The 18,748-nt window shown below is 51.2% G+C and overlaps 1 protein-coding gene across 5 annotated transcripts in view; it reads left to right on the forward strand.

The window, feature by feature from the left end:
• The first annotated feature begins 8,643 nt into the window (after nt 1–8,643).
• NKAIN4 (sodium/potassium transporting ATPase interacting 4) overlaps nt 8,644–18,748 on the forward strand; it is a 49,352-nt gene continuing 39,247 nt past the window's right edge. The window contains exon 1 of one of the 5 annotated variants that reach the window (XM_048074767.2): nt 8,644–9,057. In XM_048074767.2, the coding sequence (XP_047930724.2) occupies nt 9,004–9,057 (54 nt within the window). In that variant the 5' untranslated portion in view covers nt 8,644–9,003. The remainder of the gene's footprint in view (nt 9,058–18,748) is intronic. The other 4 variants (XM_048074769.2, XM_048074770.2, XR_007167382.2 and 1 more) reach the window with 4 other exon arrangements.

Raw genomic sequence — 18,748 nt, forward strand, 5'->3', positions numbered from 1 at the left:
CAGAGAGCACATAGATAATAATCACTAATTTCATTTTAATCATCAACTGTAGACAGTCCGGAGCAAGGCTTTAACATTTACATATGAATCCCACGGAGACTATACGCTGCTCATTTTCAGTGCAACTCCTATTCTGGCCTTCATACTTAATAAGTAGGCTATTATCTTACTATCAGCGCATGGGAGATTAACAAGAGCCATTTTCATTACCGTTAATGGTAGCTACACACATAACCCCCTTGCATCAACAAGAAGATAATGGGCCCGTAAATGTGTGTGCATTCGAAGGAGAGAGGGAGGGGTACGAAACATAAAGCAAACTCTGCTGAAATAATTTGCTCTTCCAGTTAAGGACAAAGTGGTCTCTTCTGATAAGCACCATTATTTTCTGGTAAACATGAACTAATGGGCAATGAGGTTCCCATTATGCGCACACTGAATTATAAGATCTAATGAGAATATTAATCTTAGTTTTTCTGTATAATTGGTCGAGAGTCCAGTGATGACAATGGTGGGCCCGCATCCTGCATTCAGTACTTGTGCTCACAGCCTCAGGGGAGCAGTGTTGTGCAACATTTTTCATCTGTCGTGATGCTAAGCCACCAATGTCTTCTGTGTTCTTGCCGAATTTACCAAATGTGCATGTTCGCACTCGGGGCAGCAAACCCTTGCAGTGGCAGCCTTGTCTTCCTGGGACCAAAACTGCTACTACCAACGGAGCACAAATTACGCTTCTGTTTTCACAACAGCAGCAAAATTGCAGTTTGCCCTGGACACCTTTAAGCACTCGACGTACAGTGAGCCAGAAGAACTTACCTACACGCATGAAGGCTGCAGGATGGGACCGGCTGGTTTTCAGCAGGAATGAAGGGAAGCCACAGGCACTTGCCTTTCTTAGCAAGCAAATAAATGCACGCCTTTCGCTGGCCATTCCAGTTTGCTCTGTTCCCGGAATTTGGGGCTGGGTGCATAGCTGTCTTCCCAGCCCTGCAATGTGTGACAAATATCTATTATAAGATAATAGATAATGCCAGCAAGAAACATTTGCAGAGACATCCCGCATTGTATTCCCAGTTCTTCCCTTTCACTAGTTATGAATTGGTTCTAGCTTGAAAAGAAATTATAAATATTTTTAGCACAATTGCCATTGTTGTAATTGTTATGCCCAGAGTCAACCACATATGAAATGCGATGATAACAAACAAATTATAGGATAAAATAATAAAGCAATAGGCAGGCACAGTCTCTTTGAGCTATATTCCATGCTGAGATTTTGCAAGTAAAAGTGATTTTACTTGGCTACAAAAAGATAACATTCAAACGTGAAGCATAGTCTGATTTGAGAGCACAGAAAACTGAAGTCCAATTCCACAAAAAGAATCATAAATACATGCATCATAATTGCAGTGAAGAATAATCACAAGTGAAAGCTTATTGCTATAACCTACATAGCATGTAGTTTTGCTTGTAAGTTAATGATTTTGAATGATGGCTATGAAATTTCTTAGGTGAAAAAAAAAAGTCTCTGGAAGAGGATTTAAAGCAAAGAATGCTCATTTTCACATTTTCTTCTTTTACAGCTTTCCTGCACCCTTTCTAATCTATTAATAAGACTTGATTTTGGCTAATTAATATTGCAGTCCCTGACATAAGTGAAGTAGTATTACCACTCAATTTAAATTCCATAAAAACACCTGAAAAAATCTCTTCTAAAATAGCTGTCAACATGAGCATGGGGTTGGGAGAGATTTCTCACAGCCCATCAAAGATTAAAGGGAAAAAAAAAAAAGAAAAAAAGAAAAAAAAAAAAAAACCTCTACTTTGACTTGTTTAGTAACACCTATGTGGGATGAATATGATAGTACCGGTGGCGCTTGTCGTGGACTAAGCAGATGTAGGTTTTTACTGCCCCTTTTCCTCCCAGCGCACCTGAGATTAGCCGCTACATCAGGGTAATGTGCAGGGTGTCACAACGATTAAACTGGAGGGGAGCAAAAAGGAGCAGAGATACCCATGATAGATAAATCTATTTAATAAATCTGAAGAGTGAGCGGAGAGGAATAAACCTGTTTGCATGATAAATGCCCCCATTCGAGTTCTGCGTTGTCATTATTTCTGATTTATGTAACTGTAACTGTGTGAAGAATAATAAAACATTGAACTTTTAGCTCTATGAGTAGTCTCGTTAGTTGATTGGAACGTTGTAACACCCTTTTTTGGATGATCTTTCGGCATTTTCATTTGTTGCAGGCTCTGAAGAGCACCCAGTGAACTTGAGCAGGTTGTCACCAAAGACCCAGTCACATTTTTAAATGAATGGGTTTGAGGGCTCAGCATGACTTCGGGGGGATGTCTTATTTTTGTAAATCTTGACAGAAGCTCATTCCTACTATCGTTATGACACAGAAAAAATATAAGAAAAGTAGTACAGGAAATATTTCCTGCCATGGGGTGAAACATCAATCCCGTTCTTATTAAACATTTATTTTTTATTATTATTTACTGCGCTGAATAAATAATATTTGTTCATTATTAATTACAGCATTCAGGGCCATTGATATTCATGCACTTGGCAGCCACGACGCAGCACCCTTACCCAGCTCCAATGAATATTGCCGCTAGGCTGTGGAAATGGCACCCGCACTTGATGAAATAATCACTTCCCTCTCGCTGCGCAGGGGAACACGGCTTTGTCCTTCCTTTTCAGCCAAGAATCATGTGTATAAGGGTTTTTCTGCCACATTTCCTTGGTTAAGTAGAGGTTGCCAAAGCCGTAACCACCTCCAGTTACCCGCTGGCCCTGCCGGTGCTGGGGCAGGAGAAGTTCAGGCGAGTCCTGCATCCAAAATGAGGAGTTATAACAGGAGGGCCCTGTTATAGGAAATTCACGTCTAGTTTGAGCTCAGTGCTCAGTCAGGGCACTAAGACTTCCTTTGTGCTGCTGCAGTGACATTTCGTAGAGCTGGAGAAAAGCCTCAGCAGCCACTTGTGTTCGGAGACCTCCACCGGCCCTTCTGCCCACGCACGCCTTGTCATTCCGGGAGCGAGGCAAAATTCGGAAAGTCTTCGTGTGAGACAGCGGGGATTCTTACCAGAAAAGCTCTGATTTAACAAGCAGGCACCAATGTGTGCGGCTGCAGCTTTGTGTTACCATCCCGTAGCGCCGTGCAGCAGCCAGCACCGCGGTGCTGAGCCACGGCACGCGTGGCATCGCGCCGGGTCGGCACGGCCAGGGCAGGGGGCAGCAGCCTGGTGGTCCTGCTGGAGGGCTGCCGCCTCTGGGGGGATTCAGAAGGGACTTTTGGAGGCTTATTTCCAGGGTAATTAATTCTTTCTAAAGTTAACCGTGTATAAAAAACGCTCCTTCAGCCTGGTGGCACCTGACACTGCTGACTTCTTAATGCGTACGAGGTCTTACTGGCTGGGACTGGAAAGAGTATGTCTGGAACAGGGCAGAGAAGGGCTGGGACTGGAAAAAAAAAATAAATTGTTTTAAACAGGGCAGAAAAGGGCTGTATTCAGTGTCTGTGAATGCTGGACTGGCTGTGCTCCTGCTGTGCGCTCCCCACCACGGGCAGTTCAGCTGCCTCCTGACCCCCTGCCCTTCAGCAGGCACCCTAAAAGAACCCCACTATTGATTTCTTCTCCGTTGTAGCCCACGAGGACTTTTTAAATTGGTTGGGGGAATTCTCCGGGAGAAAAACACGATTCCTAAGCACACAGGGAAGCGGCTTGTCTAAAAAAAAGCCCCCTAAACGGCCGCCCAAAATCGGAGGCTGCTCTCAGCCTTTTGGCCCGTTTTGTCCTACCATTTGAGAAATGCAACTGTTGCATGGAAGCCTTGAATAATCACTTGGTATCGATACCCAGGGACCTTGGCAGCTGCACCGAATTACTTCTTGGTCACACTGCCTAGAGAAGCTGCAGCTGGAAATGTGGCTGCAGTCGTGCCAAGGACTCGGATTGCAGGGGCTGGGACGCTGGGCTGTCAGCTGTGACAGCTTGCTTTCCCTGCGGGAATTAACCCTTGGGGCACTCCCTCCTCTCCGCCCCAGGCTGGGCCTGAGAAGGCACCTGTGTCCTTTGGGAACGTGGGTGTGTGATCCCTAAGAGGAAAACTGCATCACGGTGTGACACCGGTCACATTTCCTTTGTGCAAACCTTTGATCATATGAGCAAGGCGGCTGTACCACCTAAATGTGGGCGAATCTTGCGCCTCGCTGTTGCTCTGGCATAGTGGAGAGCTCCGAATCTGTCTCCCACCTCTGCCACCCTCCACCTCCTCGTCAAAGAGTGATGAGGATCCGTGCGGCTCAGCGAGCCAGCAGTAGGGAAATACAAACGCAGAATGCGGATGACGGCGGGGTAGAAATGCCAAAGAGCCCCATCAGGAGCCGTCCCCGGCAGCACCCAAGACTTCACAGGAACCAGAAGGAAAATGACAGATTCCACGCACCGGTTCGGATCAATTTTACAGGCTGCCCTGGGCTGCTGGGGAACTATTTCCAAACATGAAAGTCACCGAGATTGTCTCCTCGCTTGTGTAGTGATGAGACTGATTTTTAAAACTCTTGCTTCGCTCCCACAGCGCTGTCCTGGTTTCCTCAGTGGTTTTGCTCGGCTGCAAAAGGAGGGGAGAGCAGCGTGGTTCCTCTGGGCACCACAGGCTGAGCGTGCAGCACTGCAGTGATGTGCGGTGACGCTCGCTTTGTGCTCCTCTGCCTCTGGTCCCTCTGGTGGAGGAAGGACGCGTGCGTGCTGCTGCCACCACTCAGGTCTTCTCCTCGGGTACTCTTGGCTTCAGCAGCTCTAAACGACTCCCTTGTTATTACCCCAGGGTAATGGGAGCTTAAAAACATCACAAATTAAAACTGAGAAGATCAAAAGTGCTCGCCCTTTCCATAATCTCTTTCTCAGGAAAGAGATTTTTTTTTGCCTAGCTGGCTCAGTAATCCTTTCCTATATAAAAACGTCTTTGGTAGGACACGGGGGAGTATCACAAAGTCCTCTTTCTGCAGTCAGCCCTTGCTGCCCGAGGTGAGCGGTGACACCTCTGTCGCCACGGGTCAGGTCCTGTCACAGCATCCAACTCCTGATTTATCCTCATCCGTTCCTTTGGGGCACCCCCAGTGTCCTGGGGCAGGAGCTTTTGCAGCTCACCCAGCTCCCACGTAAGCAATCTCCAACCGATCGTGTCAAACATGGCCCTTGCAAAGAGGAAAGGAGCCATCGATCAGACGGCTGGCAGCAAGTTTTACTTCTGATTTGGGACAGAAGAAGGGGACGTGATGTGCCACCTTGGAAACGCTGCTGTCTGCCCCGAGGGAGGGAGCGGGCTGAGCACAGTAAGGGCACAAAGCCCGGGGACAGGCACATTTTGCCTTTTGGACGTGGCGCTGGTAGGGCTGGAGGACTCTGACACCGCCGCGTTTGATCGGGCGTCCGTAAAGTCGCCGTGACCCAGCTGGGGTTATTGAAAAGGAGAGGAGGTGAATGCAAATGAAGTGAGAGGAATAACGTGCCCCACGCGCGTTGCGGGATGTGGGACCATCTACAGCTTCCAACTCTGACTGCTACAGGGCTTGGGCTGCGAAAAGACGTGTCCCAGGCTGATACGTCCAGCCCCTGGTGTGCATCTTGTTGTCAGAGCGAGGAGGCTGCGGATGTGAGGGATATCGAGCTGCAGGGAGGCACTGCTGCTTTCTTTCAAGCGTGCTAACTTTGCTTCTTGGGTTCTTCCAAAGCAGAACTGTGACCGTGAAATAAATTAAATGTCACCAGCCGGGAACAAGCAGTCACCAATCCTCTTGTCTCAGATTAATCCCCCCCACTTGGCACAACAAATTTCCCTCTCTGAAGGGATGGGACGGGGTTCCTGATTCAAGCACTGGCTGAGGACGGGGACATTCAGTCTCTGGAGCCTCACGTGTAGCTGGGGATAATTCCCAGCTGGACTTCATCCCAGGAGGAGGCTGGAGGAAGACAGAAGGAACAACCAGGATCCCTTACACGTGCTTGTGGCACCACATTTGGAGAGCACTCGTGCAGGACCTCGGATGGCTCCAGGGTGCTCACAGCTTTTAGCAGGTGCTGGCAGCTGCTGGGGCCGTGCCCAGCCAGGTGTCCCCGTGCCGTGGCCCACGGCACATCACCGGTGGCACAGCGCACATCAGGGGTGGCACTGTGTTACGTACCCCTCCAACGGCGCCTTGTTAATCCACCCGCTAATTAAATATACCCAATTGAGATCTAAATTCTGTGTGTTTTACTCACTTAGGTCCAAATTCAGCCAAGTTAATGTTTCATCACTGAGGTAAGGGGTTTTCTGGAGCTCTGCAGGAGGGTTTTTAATTGGCTTGCAAAGAATGACCAAAAAACCAGCCCTGTTGTCAGGAGGCTCAAAGCTCACTCACCTCCACCGGTGTCCATCATCAGCCGAGGCTGAAGAGCAGCCTCCGAGGTGGGGGCAGCCCCGCTAACCCCAACCACTGGGGTACCTGGATGTTTCAGGGCAGATCCCCTCTACGCGAGAGCCTCCTGCTGTACCAATGCCGAGAAATCACAAATGCAGGTTGCACCACCAGGCGCTGGGAGCTCCGGCTCTCTCTTTGAGATACCATTACGTTGTCACTGCAGTTTTGCCCTGCTTAAGAGGCTAAGACGATTTAGTGTTCGCCTTCAGATGCATGTGGAGTCCCAGCCCACACGTACTTGCCTTTTCCTTGGCTTATCGAGATGAAAATGCAGGGGGTGGGGAAATCCTGCTTGTTTGTGTCAAACTTATTATTTCAGCAGCGATACCTTTGGCTGTTTCTCACAATGTCTCCTTTGTAGTACGGCTGTGCTGGAAAAGAGCTATGCTTAGGGGAGGTTTTTAGAAGCAGGAGACAATAAAAGATGCAGAAAACCTTGACAAATGCCCCAAAGCCCAGGTAGTAACGTGCACAGCTGCAGCCCAGCCTTCTCCGTGCTGCTCCCAGCAGTCTCCAGAGCACATCACGCCACTCCTGGAGGCCTTGAGCTCCTGCTCGGATGTCAGGCTGCCTGACCCTACGGTGCAGGGGGACATCCCTATGCAGTTCGTAAGGAATGGTGCACCTACATTCATTAAAAAATAAGCTGGTCTTTGTTCCTACCGCCTCTGCCATCCCAAATCCACCTTCCCGGGAGGACAAATGCTGCCACAGCTCCTTCAGTGCACGGTTTTCTGGGGGAAGAAAATTGGTTTCTTCTCCGGGTGTACTCCTTTCCCCTATAATAAAGTGTGTTTTATTGTATCTGACTGCACTAATTGCTGCCCTCGTTATGCTCGGTGCACAGGTCAGATAATCAATTCACTTCACCATTTAAAACCAGTAGGACTTGTGATCATTTCAGAGTCTGTCTCCTAAGCTTAGGTATTCGCAGTTTGCTTGTTTGTTTGTTTTTCTCCTTGTGGCTGATTTGAATCACAATAATGTTGTTAATACCAGCTTTCTGGCATTCACAGCGCCTCAGGACTAACCCTGCGTCCTTCTGTTATAATCAAGCAGAGCTTGCCTTGTGCCAGATGATAGAGCCTTTGTCATCTCAGCTGCCGTCTCCTTCTCCCACCACTGCAATAAGCAGCGTGGTGTTTGTCCAGAGGGACGTGGAGCCGATCCCTCCTGGTACCAAAGTCACGCTCTGCTTGGGAGGCAGGAGCAAACCCCGGTCTCGTGTCCGAGGAAGAAGGAGCAGTGGCAGAACAAACTTCATCACACGGCCGCTGAAGTCGCTGGAGGCTGCAAAGAGAGCGCGTCGCCATCAGATGAGTCCCCCCCCAAAGCTTCTTATCCTGCTGTGGCAGAGCTTAGTGCTCTTAGCTTAGGGCCCGCTCGCAGCACACGTGTGGGCGCCCTGCTCCTGGGGCTGGCCAGGAGCCCGTGGCAGGAGGTGCCACGAGCCCAGGAGGTGCCACGAGCCCAGGAGGTGCCACGAGCCCGTGCCTCCTGGCCCCACTCCTCCTTCTGGGCAGGAGGCTCAGGGGGTGAAGGAGGTGGCCGGGTGCCTGTGGCTTTGCCGTGCCGTTTGCAGGTGAAGCAGACAGCCCCGCTTTTCCGCACATGGGGCTGAGATGTCGCCGGGGAAGCTCTCCACGCGGGAGGTGCTCCCCTGCGCACTTCTGCAGCCAGCCAGGTGGGATCCATGCACAAACCTGACTTTAAATACCCATAAAGGTGCATTTTAAGGAATCCCTTGCTTTATCCCCCGGCCTGAGTTTGTCTTCCCCGTGCACTTTAGCTGACAAAGTTTATGGTAAGAACCTTTGTATTTTAGCTTAATTCGGGGCTTAATGATGCTGGGGCGAGTGAGCCAGCATCTGCACGGGGCGGAAGATGAGGAGAACATGTAGGGATGGGGGAAAAAAGTCCTGATTTGCGTCTCCTAGGACGCCCTGCAGGCTCTGTGCCCTATACGCAGCACGCCCCCTGCCCCCGCACCCACCGCGCCCCCCCGTGCAGCGGGCTGCCCCACCGGGGCGCCCCTGACAACGATAATTATAAATGCAAATAAACCCAGGGGGCACTCGCAAGGGGTCGGGGAGCTGCCGGGCCGCGGCGCTGCCGGGCTCAGCCCCGGGGAGGGCTCTGGGGGGGGGGCGGCAGCAGCCGAAGCCGGGGGGGGGCTCGGGGGGCGCGTCCCAGCCCCGGCACCCGGCGGGACGGGAGCCTCCGGCGGGGCATCGCCCTTTTAAGCGGTGGTCCCGTTGCCTCCCCCCCCCCCCTCCCCGGCTCCTGGAGGGGCTCCGGCAGCCTCTGAGCCCTCCGTCCGTCTGTCCGCCCGTCCGTCCGTCCCTCCTCCTCCTCCCCGCCCGGCTGCCAGCGGCGGCTGCGCTCCGTGCTGCGGGCGGGGGCGCGGGGAGCCGCAGGGCGGCGGTGGGGCTCTCCCCGTCCCTCCGTCCCCGTGTCCCCGTGTCCCTGTCCGTGCGTCTGTCCCTCTCCCTCTGTCCCTGTCCCTGCCCCGGGGCCGCGCTCCGGGACCATGGGATGCTGCACCGGGCGCTGCACCCTGATTTTCCTCTGCGCTCTGCAGCTGGTAAGTGCCGGAGCTCCGGGGGCTGCCCCAGCCGAGCCCCCACCTCGTGCCGGGACCCAACTTGGGGGATGCCCGAGGGCTGCCCGGGCCGGGGAGGGGGCAGCCGGGCCGGGACTAAGCCCCCCGGTACCCGGGGTCGGCAGGGGAAGGGGCGGCGGGGGCAGCCCGGGGCTCGCTGCGGAGCTTGGTGGTGCTTAAACCTCGGGGAAACGCGGGGTTGTTCGGTTTCTTGTTGGTTGCTTTGGGTTTGGTTGTTTTAGGTTTGGTTGTTTTGGGCTTGGTTGCTTTGGGTTTTCGGTTGCTTTGGGTTTTTGGTTGCTTTGGGTTTTCGGTTGCTTTGGGTTTTCGGTTGCTTTGGGTTTTCGGTTGCTTTGGGTTTTCGGTTGCTTTGGGTTTGATTGCTTTGGGTTTGGTTGTTTTGGATTTGATTGCGTTAGGTTTGGTTGCTTGTTTGTTTGCTTGCTTGCTTTTTAACTCCTCCGTGTGTAAGTTTGTGCTTATCGACTCCAACTACAAAACTCAGGCGTCCCGGTGGACTCGGTGGCGATGCTCAAAGGCAACGCAAACTTCAGCCGTGCCCAGACCCACCGGGACCCTCAGCTACCGTTGAGGTGCCCGGGTCGCACCCTGCACGGGATGGGGCTGTGCAGGCTGCGAGGGAGTTATTTCAGCCAGCCTCGGGGTGGTGTGCTCATCTACGATGTGCTTCAACATCTATTTATTTAGGAATAAGCTGTCCGCTGTGTTCCTTGTGGGGTCCCCATCCCCGTCCCTGCGCACATGCCGGTGGCAAACAAAGGTCTGGCTGTGCCGAGCCCTGCGCACCCCGCCTGGACCCGAGGGTCCCCTTCTTGTCCATAGCTGAGGGGTTCCAGGGCTCCTCCAGCCTTAAAAAGCAAACGGCAGCGTTCGTGTACTTAATTTCATTTAGATCTCCCGAATTTGCTTGATTTTGGAGCGCTAGGGGTGTGCAGGGAATGGCAATCTTTCTTCTAAGTTGTTGAAGAGTAAGCTAGAGCCAAGGAGCGAATCCAGTTAAAACTCTGTGTTGGGGTTGCTTGCTGTGACAGCAGCTTGTTCTCTGCCAAGAGGCAGCGAGCAGGCACTTGGCTGAAGGTGGGAGAGCCTCTCGTGAGAAAAATGGGAACCTGCTAGTTTTCTGCCTTAAATCAGGGGAGCAGAGTGGGAATATCCCCGTGAACTGTGAGCAGCACAATCACAAGATGTGGATGGAAGATTTGACTCAGAGTTAAACAAAACGCAGAATAGAAGTTTTTCGCACAAAGCGCCTCGCTAGGCATATTTATGAGCGAGTTGAATGGCCGGGGAGTGTATTTAGTCTCCTGGATTATTTCTTTTGATTTCTCACCCATGATCACAGAAGAAAGAAGCCGTGCCCTGTATTATATTAGAAATTGGCATCTCAACCCCGACTGTCTCTTAAACCCATCACTATGCCATCCCGCTTTGAGGCACACACTCGCATACACCGGAGGAAAAAAAATGAAAAAGAAAAAGCCACGGGCTGCTGGTGCTGTTCTTATTCCTGACAAGCGTGGGAGTTTTTTCGTATCCAAGATACGGGGACAAAGAACCCCCAGCATTTTATTTTCCTTAAGACCCTCCTCCTGGAAGAAAAGAATCAGTTTGGCTCATTCTTAAGCAAGTTTGGATGCCTCAGCCGTGGCGATTTCCCATGGCACTCGCGGGGTGAGCTGGTAGAGCTGGAAAAATGTGAACTATGGGGAGGGAATTCCTGGAGCTCTGCTCCGATGGGGGTGAGGTCAGGAGATCCTGGCTGGTTCCCAGCAAGTGCTTGGGCGAGGGGGAGATCCAGCCTGGTGCTTTTTATTTATTCATTTTATTTTAAGTGATGCTTGTCCCTAAGTCTTCGCATCATTTCCACATCGCTACGGCCAAGTGACCTGCAGGACTCACTGCTGCTCCGAGTGGGCTCTGCTGAGACAAAACACTGAAGCAATCAGGCCAAGATCATCAATAAATTATAATGACGTGAACTTCCTTTGTTCCTCTCGTGTCTCTGCTCTGCTTCATTTGATACTTTGAACCCTTCATAGTCTTTCCTGCACGTTGCCAAGCTCTGTGCCTCCCAGTGCTGAAGTCCCGGGGTGAAATCCTGGCTCCTCTCTGGGCAGTAGATGTTTTTGCTTCTAACTTAAACGGGCAGAGCATTGCAGCTGTGGCATTTCCCACTTCAGTTTTGCAGCACAGCCTTCGGTTTCTTTACATATTCTCATGTCAGTTCCTCCAGGCTTCACCGGGGCTTTTTATAAACAATGAATGGAAACATGAAATAACACCCCCCGCCTCAAAAATGAAATAGAATTGGCTTGCAATGTGTTGTTTTTTTTTTTTTTTGGCAGTTTGCTTTATTATTAGGTGCAAGTAGCCGAGTTAGTGTGGGGGGAAGTGTTTGCAAACTGCAGTTTCAATGTTTCCCTGGGGAAAAAGAAAAAAAAAGCAAAAAGCAGAAAACTTATAAATCGCTGCTGCGTGCGCTCCCAAACAAAAAGTTTGTGATCCAGTGGCAGAGCAGAACAACATGTGAATTCAAGGACCTGCTACACAGCGCGAATACCAACGAGATCCTCAGCCCCCCACGGGCTGCGCGCTCGCGGCAGAGAGGCGAGCGGAGCCGAACGCGGCCGGCTGCAGAAAATCAGGGCTGGCTCCCCAGCGGTTTGCTAATCAAGAGGGGGAGAGGCGAGGCTGCAGTTTGAATAAATAATCCGCCGTGTTCCAATTTTAGGTTATTGTTTCCTCGCAACGTCCACCTTAGGCTCTCGCTCCTGGCTGGTCTGTGCTGGAGGGAGGCCACGAGGAGGTTGGGGCTCTCCTTCCCGCTGGTCCCGCCGTGCGTTGCTGTCCCAGATCCCACCCTTCTTCCCTGTCCATCCCTGTCTTCAGCAGGAGTTGGGGTGAGCGGCCAGGCTGGGGCCACCCTGCAGAGGGGCTTGTCCTCAGCCCCAGCACAGAGGAGGGCCACGAGCACGGTGCGGGGCTGTGGTAGCCCGGAGCTTGAGGAGTAGGTTAATAGCTGCTGCAGCCTCCCACCCCAGTCCCAGCGGCAAAAGGGTAACGAGGAACACATGTCTGACCCCATCGCCGTGCTGGCCGGGCCTGCAGGGGGGTGCTCTGTCCTATTAATTTCCTCCAGCGTTGAAATTCCCAAGGGTTTTGTCACCGCTCGGTTCTAGCACCTCTCCTCCAGGTGCTAACGGCGCCTTCAGCACCTTCGCGCCCTCGCTAATCCTGACCAGCCGGGGCCCCAGGCAAGGCTGAAAAGAGACCGCAGGCCCCCTCATGAACAGAGCAGCACCCGGATCCTGCAAGGGAGCCCCTGCAGGGGGTTCAGGAACGTCCCTCGTAGAAATTAGGGTTGGAAGAGGCTTGTCAAGGGCAGGCTTCGTGTGGTTCGCAGCCAGCAGGGCCACGGGGCTGCAGCCTGGGTCACAGCGAGGAACCACAGCTGGGGCTCAGGCAATGAAATATTTAAAAAAATCCTTGATTTGCTTCTTTCCTCCCCGACAGTCTGAGATTGCACCCAAACAGAGTGTTTTCTAGAGTAATAAGTGATCGTGCGCTGAAGGCACTACGTGAATTTATTTCCACCAAGCTGAGCATGGAAAAATTCCCTCCCTCCCCATGCCCTGTCCCAATAAATCAAACAACTGCAGTTTCTTTACATTCTGTCCATGGATTGAGAGCTCAGATGCCAAGCAAAGCCTGGAGACAATTTTACAGATACATTATAAATCCCCCTAGAATAAGAGCTTCTAATGGAAAAAGTGACTAACACTTCAAATGAGCGCAGAACACGGCGCCCTGGGACGGGCCTGCAGATTGAGACTAACCAAAAGTAACTATATACCTTTATTTATTTATTTTCTTGTGCTCCTTTTCCCTCACTCCCCTCTCGGCAATGCCTTTTTAATCTCTTACAGAAGGGGGTGACCAATGCTGGAAAGTATTTGAAACCAGCACAGATCCTTCCCTAGCTGCTCCCTCGTAGCTGGAGCGGTCGTGGCGGCTCGGGTGAGACGCGAGGCGATGGAGAGCACGCGAGGGGTCGGGGCAGAAGGGGAGCAGACGGGCACGTGGGGATGCACAGAACATCGGGGAAGGCAGGATTTGGGGAAAAAAAAAATCTGAGTTAAGATGGGCAGATTCAAGCTGGTCAGTGCCCCTGGGTCTGCAGGAGAGAGGTTGGCAGAGCGTCTTCCTCTCCAAGAGGCAAGCGGGATGGCGGTGTTGGCATTTTGGGGCTGCGGAGGTGGTTTTCTCTCCATCCCAGGGAGATTTTGAACAGGAGGCAGGGTGGGGAAAGCCAGGCCCGTCTCTCCCCCTCCGTCAGCTGCCTCCGGAGCCGGGGCAGTTGGATGCATCTCCTGGGGGAGCCCTGAGCCCGGGCAGCTGTGGCACGGCTGAGCACAAAGCGCTGAAGGCGAGAGCAGGTGCAGGGGGAAGCACGGTGTCCCTTTGCTCATCATGCCGATCAGGCCCACTCCAAAATTGCCTCGCGCTCTCCCCAGCTGTTTATCTTCTCCAGGTTTTGTGCTTAGATTGTAATCCCTCTGGAGAAGGGACTGTCTTTTGTGCATACGCACAGCACCCAACACCGTGATGGCTTGATCCTTTCCCGAAGTCCTTGAACAATACTCCGGGCTAAATAATAACATAAGTCTAAGGCTATATTTGACAGATGCTGTCTTCTCCGTGTCTGTTCCAGACAAAGGAAAATTAAAGCTGTGCCAATAATAGAGCTCGTCAGCATTTTCCACTGATGCTGACTTTCAGTAGAAACCTGGGGATTTGACTAAATGAATATTTTCATGAGAAGTATCTGCTTTCCATAGACAATTCTGAGTTTTTCTCCAAAGTTTTGGCCAGAATATTTTGGCGAAAAATCAAAAATGTGCTGGCAAAGGCTTGCTGTGCTGGCGAACATTTTTAATTTCGGAGTTGTGGGGCTTTTCTTACAAAAAGTTGAATTTTTGCATGCGGAGATCTTTCTTTTTTTCTTCTTCATGAACAACTGGAGTCAGTAACGCTGCAGCACAGCAGTCTGAGCCGAAAATCTGCTGAGCAGCACAAGGCGAGAGGGGTTTGGGGTACACGCAGGGTGTCAGAGGCAGCCCACGTCCGTGTTCCCCATCGTGGTGGCACAGCCTGCGCATGACTCACGGGAACCAAGTTGCTCTATGCCCTCCAACCAAACCCATCTAACACTTTCAGACCAGGACTGACATTTGGCAAAGACCGAGCCAAAAAGCAGCTGAGGGCAGGGCTGGTGCCGAAGTCAACTCTTCTTGGAGTTGCGGGGCTTTATTTCGGCTGGCGCGCTGTGTTTGCCCGACCACGCTCTGCGGCTTTGCCTCCCCTTTTTTCTCTCCCCAAGCCCCAGGGCCACGCAAGAAGCAAAGGAGCTGGTTTTCCCCCAAAAGGGAGCCTCTCCCCTGCCTGGTGTGGGGCTGAGGGGCCGGGAGCGCTGAGCCTGCCAGGGGCCCTTCCCAGCGCGGAGCTGACGTTGCTCCATTGTGTGCTAATAATATACGGAAACGCGGGTCGTTTTGGCCGGGGTGCAGAATGGAGCCCTTCCAAGAATCTGCTGCAGGGGCCCTCCAGTAGGAACTCTTGGAGAATAAGCTGGATAACAAAGGCCAGATTGTGATCGCTTTTCCTCCAGGAAAACCCTGGAATAGCCTATCGCTTTCTGAGCACTTAAGAAAACGCGTATGATTTCGCGAGGTCTAAGTGCCCCAGCTGGAGCTTTCCCTTCTCCCATTAACAAAGCGTTGGGTTTGAGGTCAGTAGAATCGGACCTTTCCTTTTTATTAAAAAGCAGAGATAATTTGTGATTTAATGTCCTTGTGGTTGTGGGGTTCCCTTTGTCCCCATTCCTCCTGGGCTGGAGTAAATGTGATGAGCAGACCTGGCTGCATTGGTTGTGTCTACATTGAGGCTTGGTAGGAAGAACATTTTCAACAAAGTGGGAACTTTTTTTTTGTCTCAAAGGCAGTGCATTCTTTTTCCATTCCCCATATCTAAAACACGAGGGTTAAAGAAAAAAACAAAAAAAAAAAGTACATTTCTGGCCTGCAAATACTCTGGCATTTAGCAATGTTTGCTGAAGATGGTGGGAGTTTTATTGTGCCAAACCCCAGCTCTTTTGAACTTTTCAGAAGTGTTTTCAAGCTTCTGTCAAAAAAAATGAAAAGTCTCACCAAAAAGAAGTTTTGGTTTTGGTGTTTTTTCGGAATTTTGAGGTCTGAACTTTTTTGTCTTCCAAGTATCTCTGATGTCATCACGTTGGGAGCTCCGATGCACTTCCTAAGTACTGGGGCTTAAGGGGAGAACTTCTCAAAAAGAAAGCACAGGCTTTGGGGTTGCTGCAGTGCACTGGCTTGCTGAGTTGATTTGTTACCTCTTTACAGGACAATGCTTTTTGGTGTATTTGTTGTTGAAGGAAACTCGGTGAATAACACCCGGCAGAACTGCCAATCTGAGATATTTCACAGTCATTCAAAAATCATATTATGGCTCTTAAAGTTCACGAGATCTCAGAATAAGAATAAATGGCTCCTGCTTGGCTTGTTTATGGAGCTCTGATAAGGGTCGCAATCTTATTTCATCTTCTTCTTCTCAGGGATAACAGTAACGGTTACAAAAGCAAGGATTAACAGCAGTACAAAGTAGGGAAGCAGCACTAGTGAAGTAATAACAGGAAAGTGGGTATTAGCAGTAGGGATGAGAAAAACTGAAATCACTGAAGCCCCGTTGAGCTGGGGTTTCAGCAAGGCTGCTGCTGTTTCTTGCAGCGTACCAGAACCGATTCCCACGTTGAACGCGTTGAAGCCGATGGTGATGTTCTCTGGCTTCTCGCTGGGCTAGCTGACTTCTGGAAGTCCTCGTGAAGCGAGGAACAGAAGTTTTATTTCGCTTCGTGTTCCAAGTTTCACAGCCTGGAGAGGAGCGAGCGGCAGTTCTCTGCTGGGGGAAGGTCTGTAGATTGTCTCCTGACTTCCCTGCAGCTCATTAACATCGCGGTCTTTTCCAAGGGATGCTTTCTGGTCTCATTTCCGCACGGATTTAATAGCCTTTTTCCTACTGTCTGCGGCTGGTTCTCAGCACAGCTGCTCCTGTGGCAGGACGTTCGACACAAATATGTTGTTTATCGGGGAAGCTCGCATCCCAGATTTTCTCTCAAAGGTGAGGATTTGCGGAAACGAGGAGAGAAGCTTCTCTAATCCCCCTTCCTCCTTCCTCCCGGATGCTGTTCGGATGAATCTCGCTTTAGTAATTGAGGTGTCAGATTCCCTGACACCTTTCGGCTGAAAGGCTGACGGTGTGGAAGCAGTGACCTCCGCCGCCATCTGCCACAGCTTAATGAAAATATACGGTGGGAATCAAGACAGCAGCTTGCCTTCGTCACCTGCTTGGAGGAGGCAGGCGTCAGGAGTCGCTGTGCCAGCCTCCTTTGACACCTCCCAGCGCCTGGCCAGCCCGGCGGGCAGCTGCCCGCCTGCTCCCTGCTCTCCCAGGCCAGCAAAACATCCGCTTTCTTCTGGATATTTTCTTCTCCGGTCCTTTCACGCAATGCTCCGAGCTCTAGAAAACCAGGAGCATCATCATATTTTTTTCTGCCCCGGTGAGGCAGGCACACAGATGCTGGTTTGCAGGGGAATTGAATGCTACTAAGGAAAGTTTGGTTAAAGTTCTCCTCAGAAGCTAAGTATACCTGATAAAAAATGAATCACAGTGCTCAGATGAATACAGCATTACAGTGCATATAGGAAGCCTGGGACGTTGCCTGCTGCGACCCCTTTTTGGGGACCAGGGACCTGTCCCTTGTCCCTGGTGGCCCTGACAACAGCCTTGGGCCCATTACAGTGCCTGGTGCTGAATTATATTTTCCAAGTGCTGTTCTCTGGAGACAGTTCATCTGTAAGCACCGTTTCAGCTGAACAGGGAAGGTGAGACAGAGGACACTAAAAGGAGGGGACGGAGTATTTTATTACCCACACAGAACTTATAAAATATTGAGTGTAACCTTGCATGGAGCTCTGTGTGGTGTGTTCATCCATCTCGGATAAACAGCCTCACCACAATTAACAGTTTGTCACTGTCTGTCCTCAGCTCCACCTGAAAGTTATCTCTGTGGTAACCAGCGCTTGCTCCCAGTACCAGGAAGGTTCACCCACCTGGGGATCAGGAGGAACCCAAACCCTGGTCGCACTTGGTTTTGTTCATGCTTGCGAGGTTTGGACGTTATTTCTACAGCACTACAAGCTCAGCAGCGAGATGGTTTTCCTGCGGAGGATACGTGGCAGGGCCTCTCGTTATTGCTGCGATGGGCCAGATACTCAGCAGCGCCTTGCTCCATGCCACGGGGCTTGTGAGCATCCTTGCTCCTCTTCAAAGATTCTGTGCCCTTGACACAACATCAAGAGGGAAATCGCCCCATTTTTGTTAAGGCGTGAAGTCCAAACGCTCCAAGGAGAAGGACGCGGTCGTGGACACTCAAACCAAAACAAACCAAAACAAACAAGCCTTTGTCTGCTTCGCCAAAGGGAGTTATTGAGTGAAGCTGGCTGGAGAAAAACTCCCCCTGAACCAAAGACCCCGTGACCCTCAGCAGGGCAAGACAGGGCTGGCCTGGCCTGCCTGTGTGAGCTTTACTTACAGTCCTGGAAAGCCGCAGAGAGCATACGTACGTGTTTACCAGCTACCAGGTCCAGAGAGGCAAGTTCATGGTCTTTCAGCTGATTAACCCTGTGAAGAAGGACTGACACATGAGCCCTCGGCCTTGGGTGGGCTGTGGCACTTCCCAGAACCCAAAACGTGGGTTCTGGGAAACCCCAAACACCCCTGGTTCAACTGCAGGGCAGGGGAGCAGCTCTCACGGCGCTTCCCTGGGGGATGGCAAGAAGAATGGCGAGATCTCTAGCCGGATTTGGAGGCTCTGAGCGTTTCGATAGCACAAATATCCAAACTACTGGCTACTCACCCAAATCAAACCCGGTTCCTAATTTCCCACGGCTCCTGGTAACCCATCGGCAGCAGATTCCCGTGTGCGAGACGAGAACGGGCTCTGACAGGCGGCTGGCATCCGCACCTCCAGCAGACAACGCGCTTTTTGTGGGATCATGGTGGGAACAGCCACACACCTGCTTATATCGTATACGTAGAGAATTAGGGGAGAAATCTGATTATCCTAATTACTCAGAAATGCTAAATATGTGCAGAATACAGTTTGGCTAATTAGGCTAGGAGACTGCTGGCTGTCCGGGTGTTGGGGGAGTGTAGCAGGAGTTCACGGTGGGTCCGTTTTGTGCCCTCTGCTTTCTGAGCACGTGGAGAAAAGAAGTGAGCATGGGGGTTTGGAGATGGCGTTGCCAGTCTTAAAACAAATTGCAAAGCTGGGAAAGGACAATTTTATTTTATTTTATTTTTTTAAATGTGTGACACTTTTTAGGATTCTGGGTCTTTGAGTTTTCCATCTCATTATTTGGAGAGGAAAGATTCAAAGGAAGGATGGGGCTGCCTCGCTGTGCACACAGCTGGGGAGAGCCTGTGCACAGCACCTTCTCAGATGGATCCTTTCTGTGTGCTCTTCTCTCTGCACTTGTGCAGATTCACAAGCGCTCTCAGAAGCCTGAGGAGAAAGTGC

This window comes from Anser cygnoides, chromosome 16, assembly GCF_040182565.1.
Source record: "Anser cygnoides isolate HZ-2024a breed goose chromosome 16, Taihu_goose_T2T_genome, whole genome shotgun sequence".
Taxonomy (NCBI): Eukaryota; Metazoa; Chordata; class Aves; order Anseriformes; family Anatidae; genus Anser; species Anser cygnoides.